The sequence below is a fragment of the Oncorhynchus keta genome, chromosome 35 (genome assembly GCF_023373465.1).
Source record: "Oncorhynchus keta strain PuntledgeMale-10-30-2019 chromosome 35, Oket_V2, whole genome shotgun sequence".
NCBI classification, from domain to species: domain Eukaryota; kingdom Metazoa; phylum Chordata; class Actinopteri; order Salmoniformes; family Salmonidae; genus Oncorhynchus; species Oncorhynchus keta.
This window is the reverse complement of record NC_068455.1, coordinates 20,949,906-20,959,539: the sequence shown is the minus strand read 5'-3', so window position 1 is coordinate 20,959,539 and position 9,634 is coordinate 20,949,906. Positions and strand designations below refer to the sequence as shown.

At 43.4% G+C, this 9,634-nt stretch overlaps 1 protein-coding gene across 1 annotated transcript in view; it reads left to right on the top strand.

The window, feature by feature from the left end:
• Positions 1-731: 731 nt before the first annotated feature.
• The window catches only part of LOC118368118 (tectonin beta-propeller repeat-containing protein 2-like), a 37,750-nt gene continuing 28,847 nt past the window's right edge, over positions 732-9,634 (top strand). Inside the window, exons 1-10 of the mRNA XM_035751897.2 lie at positions 732-895; positions 1,334-1,577; positions 1,738-1,866; positions 2,434-2,565; positions 3,116-3,273; positions 6,305-6,611; positions 6,976-7,108; positions 7,315-7,776; positions 7,983-8,734; positions 8,958-9,141. Of these exons, the coding sequence (XP_035607790.1) occupies positions 1,356-1,577; positions 1,738-1,866; positions 2,434-2,565; positions 3,116-3,273; positions 6,305-6,611; positions 6,976-7,108; positions 7,315-7,776; positions 7,983-8,734; positions 8,958-9,141 (2,479 nt within the window). The 5' untranslated portion in view covers positions 732-895; positions 1,334-1,355. The remainder of the gene's footprint in view (positions 896-1,333; positions 1,578-1,737; positions 1,867-2,433; positions 2,566-3,115; positions 3,274-6,304; positions 6,612-6,975; positions 7,109-7,314; positions 7,777-7,982; positions 8,735-8,957; positions 9,142-9,634) is intronic.

Below are 9,634 nucleotides of genomic sequence, written 5' to 3'. Positions count from 1 at the left end.
TCAAAATTATGACATAACACTTATGGAATCATTTAGTAACCAAGAAAGTGTTAAACCAATCAAAATATATATTATATTTGAGTTTCTTCAGTTGCCACCCTTTGCCTTGATGACAGCATTGCACACTCTTGGAATTCTCTCAACCAGCTTCATGATGTAGTCACCTGGAATACATCTCAGTTAGCAGGTGTGCCTTGTTAAAAGTTCATTTGTGGTAAAAGACCAAGCCCATATTATGGAATGAACAGCTCAAATAAGCAAAGAGAAATTATAGTCCATCATTACTTTAAGACGTGAAGCTCAGTCAATTTGGAAAATGTCATGAACTTTGAAAGTTTCTTCAAGTGCAGTCGCAAAAACCATCAAGTGCAATGATGAAACTAGCTCCGATGAGGACCGCCAAAGGAAAGGAAGACCCAGAGTTACCTCTGCTGCAGAGGATAAGTTCATTAGAGTTACCAGCCTCAAGCTCTGGATCCAACAAATATTTGCTTTGTCTATCATATTGAAATTTTAATACACATAGCTGGATGCTGCAGGTCACTCACTGGGATTACTGTATGTGTCCATGAATACACAAATGTTGGCTGTAATATCAAGGTGCCTGTTTAGTTTGACACACAACAGAGAAAAATAAACAATATTGATAACCTGTAAAAAAATGTTTATGAGAATAAACTTCTCATCTGGCACAGTAGGTGGCAGCCATGCATCATTGTATTCCCGCGAGACTAGGAAGTCGTAGGGTTGTTGACAACCATAGCGCTTGACGTTCTCGAATAATAAATCATAGAAGGATGCGATAGCAATGTCGCCAGCGCTATCTTTTATACACGAGTTTAGCGTAACGTATGTGTCATCTATATGATAACAGGATATAGGGACATAATATAATGTAAGTCTGTGTAAACACTTGTGTTTTGTATTTGTAGTTAACGATAGCTAGGCTAGTCAACATGATCTCGTTAACGTTAGCTCATGTCAAAATTGCTGATAAACAGCTCTTGGCCTGGCTGTGCTCATTCTAAGCTCGTTAGCTATCCAATATTTTCGGTTGCAGGCAAATTCAATTTTTACCTGCCCAAGTAATGTCACTAGCTGGTAGTTTCAGTTGATGTGGATTGTTGCTAGCTAGGCTAATCGAGCTAGCGCTAACTGAAGGTGTGAAAACCCTGAGGATAACCACTGCAACAACTAGCAAGCTAGGTACCAAGGCTGGTCCCACACTATGTACTCTAGCCAAGTATTATATTATTCTATGCTATACATGTCATGTCTATCACCATGCGTTCCACACATGTTTGATAGCCGTGCCTAATTTTCTTGTCAACAGAGCAGAGCATTGCCTGTGCACTATGGCAGCCCAAACTCCTCCACAGAGCGCCCTGAGGGAGTTCTGTCCCCTATACTACTTGCTTAATGCAATACCTGCCAAGGTCCAGAAAGGCTTCCGCTCTGTAGTGGTCTACCTGACTGCTCTGGACACCAACAGCGATTACATTGCTGTGGGGAGTAGTATCGGGATGCTCTACCTGTACTGCAGGCGGGTCAGCCAGATTAATAAATACAGCATAGAGGTGAGTATGCCACTGTTTTAGGTATTGCTTAGTTGATTTAATTATGTTGCATGCACCTTCACCCCAAAGCAAATTTGGTAACAAACATCCAAATATTAGCGATTTACAAAAAATGTAAAACGTAAGTAGGTATGTCATTCTAAACATGTTATATTTCCAGGGGAAATCCGAAGCTATCACAGCAGTGAAGCTGCTCAGTTGTTTTGATGACTTGGTGGCAGTGGGCACGGTGTTTGGTCGGGTTGCTGTCTTTCAACTGGTGTCTCAACTTCCAGGCAGGAACAAACAGGTATGCCATCAAACCAATCAATCAACTGAACTGTTGATATGACTAAATATAGTGTTTTTGAGCTGGGTTTTTTTCTATTTTATTCTAGGCTTGGGTAATATACCGTATACCAAGGTGTTTAGAAATACCTACAGTATGATTTTTAAAAAAACCATACATAGTGGTGGCTAGATGGCAAGATCATGCTTATTGGTTAGAGCAAAGACAATCAACCTCTTCTGGATTTTTTTTGCATGCAGCAAACTGTGAGTAGCCTTTTGTGATTGGTGTATAACTTTATGAGCTGGGTTGCAATTATTTTATGTTTGCTTGCATATTGTTAGCATTTAAGCAAGCATCCGCTATGGGACTTCGCTAGTAATTTGCTAGCTGTATTTATTTATTTTTACATTTAGAAACTATAGTATGTTATGGTACAGGAACAGTATGATGGTATAAACATTCATATACCACCCAACCCTTTTTATTCCCTTCTAAAATGAACAGGTGCAAACAGAACAGATGTAAGTGCTGAGTAAATGTGTCCATTTGTGTAGAAAAACACTGAGGTCCCTCTATTTTCTGTAGCTAAGGCGATTTGATGTGGTTGGTTTGCACAAAAGCACAGTCACTGCCTTGGCCTGGAGTGCTAATGGAATGAAGCTCTTTTCTGGTGATGACAAAGGAAAGGTTGTGTACTCTACCGTGGACCTGGATCAGGTATAGCAGCTTTCATTCTTTCATTTTGGGTCAAGGTCTTTTTTTGTGTGAATTTTCAGTAACACTTTAATTAAAGCCTACAGGTATTATGCAGTTATAATACCATTTTTTTTTTACCCCTTTATACTCCCTTATATCCTCCAATAACAGTTATTTATATATCTATCAATCACACTGTGCTGTTTGTTTATTAACTCAATTCTCTCACTTCTCTCACGTGTGTTGTACCTTCGTATCCTCAGGGTGTATGTAAACCCCCTATCCTCAGGGTGTATGTAACCCAGTATCCTCAGGGTCTATGTAACCCAGAATGCTCAGGGTGAATGTAAACCCACTATCCTCAGGGTGTACGTAACCCAGTATCCATGTAACCCAGAATGCTCAGGGTGTATGTAAACCCACTATCCTCAGGGTGTATGTAAACCCACTATCCTCAGGGTGTATGTAAACCCACTATCCTCAGGGTCTATGTAACCCAGAATGCTCAGGTTGTATGTAACCCAGTATTGCGGTTGGAGCTTTGACGTGTGTTGTATGCTCATATCCTTAGGGTGTGTGTAACCCAGTGTTACTGTTTGAGGAGCTCTCAGCCATAGTCCAACTGCAGTACAGTCAGAAGGTCCTGCTCATCTCCTCTTATCAGAGATCCCTGCTGTTCTACACCCAGGAACAGAACCTGCAGCAGCTGGGCACCAAGCCTAGGAAGAGGTAGCCACTTATTAATTAAAAGTACCACAACTTACACTGAGTATACAAAACATTAAGAACATCTGCTCTTTCCGTGGCATAGACTGACCAAGGGAATCCAGGTGAAAGCTATGATTCCTTATCGATGTCACTTCAATCAGTGTAGATGAAGGGGAGGAGACAGGTTAAAGGATTTTTAAGCCTTGAGACAATTGAGACGTGTATGTGTGCCATTCAGAGGGTGAATGGACAAGACAAGTGTCTTTGAATGGAATATAGTAGGTAGTAGGATAGTAGTAGGTGCCATGTGCACCAGTTTGTGTCAAGAACTGCAACGCTGCTGGGTTTTTCACGCTCAACAGTTCCCCATATGTATCACGAATGGTCCACCACCCAAAGGACATCCAGACAACTGGCCTCACAACCACAGACCACGTGTAACCACGCCAGCCCAGGACCTCCACAATCGATTTCTTCTCAAACCAGCCACCCGGACAGCTGATGAAACTGGGTTTGCACAATCAAAGAATTTCTGCACAAATGGTCAGAAACCATCTCAGGGAAGATCATCTGCATGCTCATTGTCCTCATCAGGGTCTTGACCTGACTGCAGTTCGGTATCATAACCGACTTCAGTGGGCAAATGCTCACCTAAGAAGGCCACTGGCATGCTGGAGAGACGTGCTCTTCACGGATGAATCCCGTTTTCAACTGTACCGGGCAGGTGGCAGACAGCGTGTATGGTGTCTTGTGGGCGAGTGGTTTTCTGATGTCAATGTTGTGAATGGAGTGCCACATGGTGGCGGTGGGGTTATGGTATGGGCAGGCATAAAGCTACGGACAACGAACTGAATGACATTTTATCGATGGCGATTTGAATGCACAGTGATACCGTGATGAGATCCTGATGCCTATTGTCGTGCCATTCATCTTCCGCCATCACCTCATGTTTCAGCACTGCCCCATGTCGTAAGGATCTGTACACAATTCCTGGAAGCTGAAAATGTCCCAGTTCTTCCATGGCCTGCATATTCACCAGACATGTCACCCATTGAGCATGCTTGCGATGCTCTGGATCGACGTGTATGATGGCGTGTTCATGTTCCTCCAATATCCAGCAACTTCGCACCGCCATTGAAGAGAAGTGGGACAAAATTCTATAGGCCACAATCAACAGCCTGATCAACTCTATACAAAGGAGATATGTCACGCTGCATGCAGCAAGTGGTGGTCACTAGGGCTGTTACGGTGACCACACCGGCGGTCACAAGTCATGACGACAGTCAAATTCCACGTAACCTATTAGTCACGGTAATTAGGCTTCTCAACTCTGATGCTGCTGATGGTCATTAGCAGTCTACCGAACTTGCTAACTTCCTTGTATTCAGCACTCTATTGTGCCTATAATCACTCACATTAAATGTAATGTAATGCTAATGGAATCGAAAATCTAATGCAACATTTCTATAGACTATGCAATTGCGTGAGAAAACAGAGTGATGGCCTCTATTAAAAAGAGGAGGATCCCATCCCAGCTTTCAATAGGCTAGGCTAGGTCTAGTATATTTATTTCTTAACTTTATTTCTCAACTATTCATCACATTGCTTCTCTTTACCACAGGAGCATAGCTTACCTGGCTGGCATGAAAATTAACCACAGGAAAAGCGTCCTCCATTCACCATAAAAATTATTTTAAAAAGCATTACATGCATAATCACATTTGCGGTCACTTTTGAGAATGTTTTTTTCCCTGCAAATTGATTGCATTTTGGAACATTTGCCCGTAAGCCTAGTGCCGGGTGCTCATTGCTGTGCTTATAATGTGAAGAAATAGCCTAATAATTTATTAATATTTTTAGCTAAACGTTCAGATCTGCTGCGTCAGCCTCATTGCAATTAATTGTTTTTTTGATGATACTAGTCGTTGTATTAATTTGGGATCTATGACATCCCACAACTGTCCCAGACTATGTTTGGAATAATACGAATTGAGAAATCTGAGAAACCCATGTGAGTGAGAGGTGTTTCGGAGCACGCAGACGTGAGAGAGGAATTGTAATTATTATATTCAGCCCAAGGGCACAACGGCCACTAGCCGCAACAGGCATGGATTTTTTGGGGGGTGCATTATGGCCACACAAAGAGGATGCCGCTGGGAAATTCAAGGCATTATCAAGTGCTTGTCAAATTGTGAATCAGACTGATGAAGTGTGTACAGCTTGCGCAAAAAAAAGAAAGCAGAGCTCATGCCTTTTCATGCAACTTTTTTTAAATCATCATTAGTCACCTCATGCAGCCTTAATGTATAAAAAATCCAAACAATGTTTATTTCACAACTAAAGTTACATAAGGAACTCTAAATGACGCATATAGGAGGACCTGTTTCTTTAACCGCTTAACACAGAGTAGTCGTATGTGAGCACTCCCTCAAATCGTTTGGAGAAAATATCCTTTCTATTTTATTCAGCTCTGTTCAATTGTATTCTTCATACTATAAAATAATGCCATGGAATACTAAGTAAATATTTTTTCTAAATGAACTAGTGTTGCCTGTAGCTAAAAAGCATGACCAGATCAGGCGCTAACAAGGACAAGGCAGAGTATGCTTTTCTGTTCTTCTGAAATAGATTATCCAAAGGTCTGCATCAGTGTCTTGTAGGCTTTGCGTGGAAGCCAAGAGATGCTAAATGTGTTTGTTAATTAACGTTACGTTATCGTGAGACTGGCAATTATTTACTTGACAATCACCAGCTGACAAAATGTCATGACCATCACAGCCTTAGTGGTCACACCAGATTCGGACTGGTTTTCTTATCCACGCCCCTACCTTTTTTTTCACAGTCAGTTATCTGACTGTGACCAACAGATGCATATCTCTATTCCCAGTCATGTGAAATCCATAGATTAGGACCTAATTTATTTATGTCAATCGACTGATTTCCTTACATGAACTGTAAAAGCAGTAAAAAAAAAAAGACAATCTAGCATGTTGAGTTTAATATTTTTGTTCAGTGTAATATATTTATCTTGCATTGTTGATTTTCCTCAAAGCAATGGGAAGTTTGGTGCGTGCTTCCAGCCAGGCCTGTGTAAGCAGAGTGACCTGCTTGTCTATGCAGCAAGGCCTGGCCTCCGGCTGTGGCGGACGGATGTAAGTGGGCTTGTGGTGGACACACTGGTCCTCAAGCGTCTGTTCAACCAGGAGGTGCCACAGTTTGAGCTGTTTGCCAGGCCGGGCCCCACGGGGGGTTGTCGGCCCCATGAGAGGCAGCTGGGTGTGGTGAGCTGCTTCCTCAGAGAGGGCTGGGTCCTCAGCTGGAACGAATATAGTGTCTACGTGTTGGACTGCCTCAACCAGGTAAAGATGTCCTCAGGCAGGAATGGATACTTTTTTGTTGTTGAAATATTTTTGTATATATTTTCTTCCATAACAAAAGGGTAGACAAGCAGGAACATTTACATCATTCACTTAATACAAATTAATGTATACTTTACATGGATATCTGGATTAATAGATACATTAATACATGGATTTTAGCTGTCTTATGTATTTCCTCAACCAGGTAATCACTTTTGAATCACTTTTGTCACAAATCATATTTTGATAGAGAAAAAAGTAGTCAGGTAGGTGAATTTAGCCTGTGAGAGTCTTTAAACCGGTGTCCTGTCAGGGTGTCATGTTATAGGTCTATCTCTGTAAAAAAAAAATGCTGCCTTTCTAGGTGATCATCGGTGCACTGGAGAGCTGTGGGGACATCATCTCTGTATCATGCACCGAAAATGAAATCTTCATCCTGAAAGGAGATCGGGACATTGTTCGCATATCAAATGCTCCTGAGGACTTGGCTTCCAACAGTACGATGTCATACATAGTACATCGTCATGTCATAATATACCAGAAGCACTTTGTTAATTTCAAACCAACCATAGAGAGTTGAGGGAGAATCATGATCTCCAGCTAACACTTTCTTTACTCCTAGACTTTAATATTGAATTATTGTATCTCTATAGTCATTCCCACATATATAACAATCTTCTGCTCTTAACTTTCTCCTGCCCAGTTTCTGAGTTGTCCTTCCGTCTGACCTCTCCCCTGACCACTCCTACCATCCTGCTCCCTCCAACCGGCTCCGTGGAGACAGTCCAGACTATCAGGACAATGGCCATCATCACAGAGCAGGGGGAGCGGGAGAGACTGGTGGATGAGGAGGTGCTGGAGCAGGACCAGCTGAGTAACAGCCCTGAGGCGGGGAAGGCCGGAGCCCTGATGGAGAGGCCTGAGGTGGGGGAGCGACTGGGCCACCAGAGAGGGGGCAGTGTAGGGGGCACCAGTGATTTTCATAGCCACAGCAGTTCCATCACGTCCTGCGACAGCGTTCAGGGCATGATGCTCTCCACCAGCACCATGGAGCAGTCAGAGCTCTCCTCCAGCCAATACAGTGCCATCAACCAGGAGGACTTTCAGCATGAGCTGGTGGTCCAGGCCATCAAAGTCAAGAAGAAGGCCAAGAGGAGGAGGCAAGGCGAGTGGCAGTTATAGTGATTTAAGATCTAGTGTGTTATGCTGTAGTTGATCAAAAAATGTAAAAACAATTGCTGCAAATTGCTTTTTTAACAGATGAAAAAACGAACAGCTTGTCTTATAATTACCTTTCTCTTACGATTCAAGCCACTAATGTTGAAACTTCTTGCTGCTATGTTCTCCCGCTCTCTCTTTTTCTCTCTACAGAAAGTGGAAACCGCATCAGTGAGCAGCACAACAGCTGGTCTGAGAGCATTTACAGTCAGGATGGAGGAGGGGGCAGCGACGGGGGGACCAGCACCTCTATCAGTGAGCCCCCCTCAGCTTCCGACCACACAAGTTTCCTGTGTAGCAGTCTGGACCTACAGAGCAGGAGCAGCGGATCCCCCGACCAGGAGGGCTCCATCAGTGGGGTCTCTCCAGAACTCACTGCCTCTGGAGCTCAGAGCCAGGGTGGTGACCAGAGAGAGGACCCTCTGACTCAGACTCAACCCCCTGGGACTCAGCCTCCCTCCTGCCCCATGTCCCTGCCCTCCCAGTACATGGAGTGCCAGTCCTACCCAAAGAATGGCAACAGCCCCTCCATCACTAACAAAGAGGGGGAGGCTCCCACCCAACACATAGACCTATTACTGGAGTGCACCTTTGCTTGCGTGCAGACCTCGAAGGAGCAGGACCCCATGGAGGAGCAGGAGGATGATCTCCTGAGCCCCCTCATTGGGCTGGATGACTTGGACCAGGATGACTCCCAGCACTGTCTGCTGGATCTGGAGCCTCCAAGCTGTGTTGATCAGATGTGCTATTCCCTGGAGCCTGAGCAGTGCCCCTCTAGTGACGAGGAGGACATTTACGCTGTACACGGAGTTCCGTACTCAGCATCCAGCGCCAGCCTGGGAGACAGACTCAATGCCCTCAACCTCCAGGGGTCCAACATCGGGCAGCAGGACCAAGACAAGACAGTAATAGTTATACTAGTGGTCACAGTTATATCAAACACAACATGTGACGTTGCATATTACACATTCCATTTCAATAGGATACCATGTGGTTAGAAATGTCGCATCAAAATGAAAAGCAACGGATCATTTGATTGTTATTAGTCATTTTATGGCACATTTATAACACACGAACCATTACTGTAGCATGCTGTGTCTGGTTTGAACCTTCTCTCCTCTCCTGTAGTTGGCAGAGAGCTGGATGGGCTACACAGGGCCAGGCTGTGGCATCCTCAACCTGGTTGTGACTGCCCAATACATCTGGTGTCTGGACTTTAAAGGAGGCCTGTACTGCAGTGCCCTCCCAGACAGGGGCCTGAGCTGGCAGAAGTTTGAGGACAATGTGCAGCAGGTGGCACTGTCACCTTCAGGTGATGAGGATGTCTGTAATATGGTCATTTAGCAGAAGCTTTTATTAATCTATTGTTAAATGCTTTTATTTCTAAATCTGCAATATGTAACCTTTTAGGCGACACGACCAAATTCACATAGAAATGTGAGTTATAGATATGTCATTATCATTAAAAGCAAGTCTAAGAAGTTGTAGATCTGTTCTATATGCACTATTTCCCGTTCTTTAAGTTGAATTTTTGCGACTTTGACTATCGGTTTTGAACACCAGCTGAAAATACAATATTTTGGGGGATTGAAAAGATGTTCCACTGCGGTTTAGATGGTACAATGATTATCTACACTATTTTTGCTTGTTTTATCATATAAACTGACGTTAAGGGAACTATTAGAATTTAAGCAACCAGGAAATGGCGGGCCATTTCTGCATATTGTACCTTTAAGCTTTTATTGACCATTTATTCAGTGACTGGGTCTGTTAGGGTCTATCATGTGTATATATTGTGGAAGAGT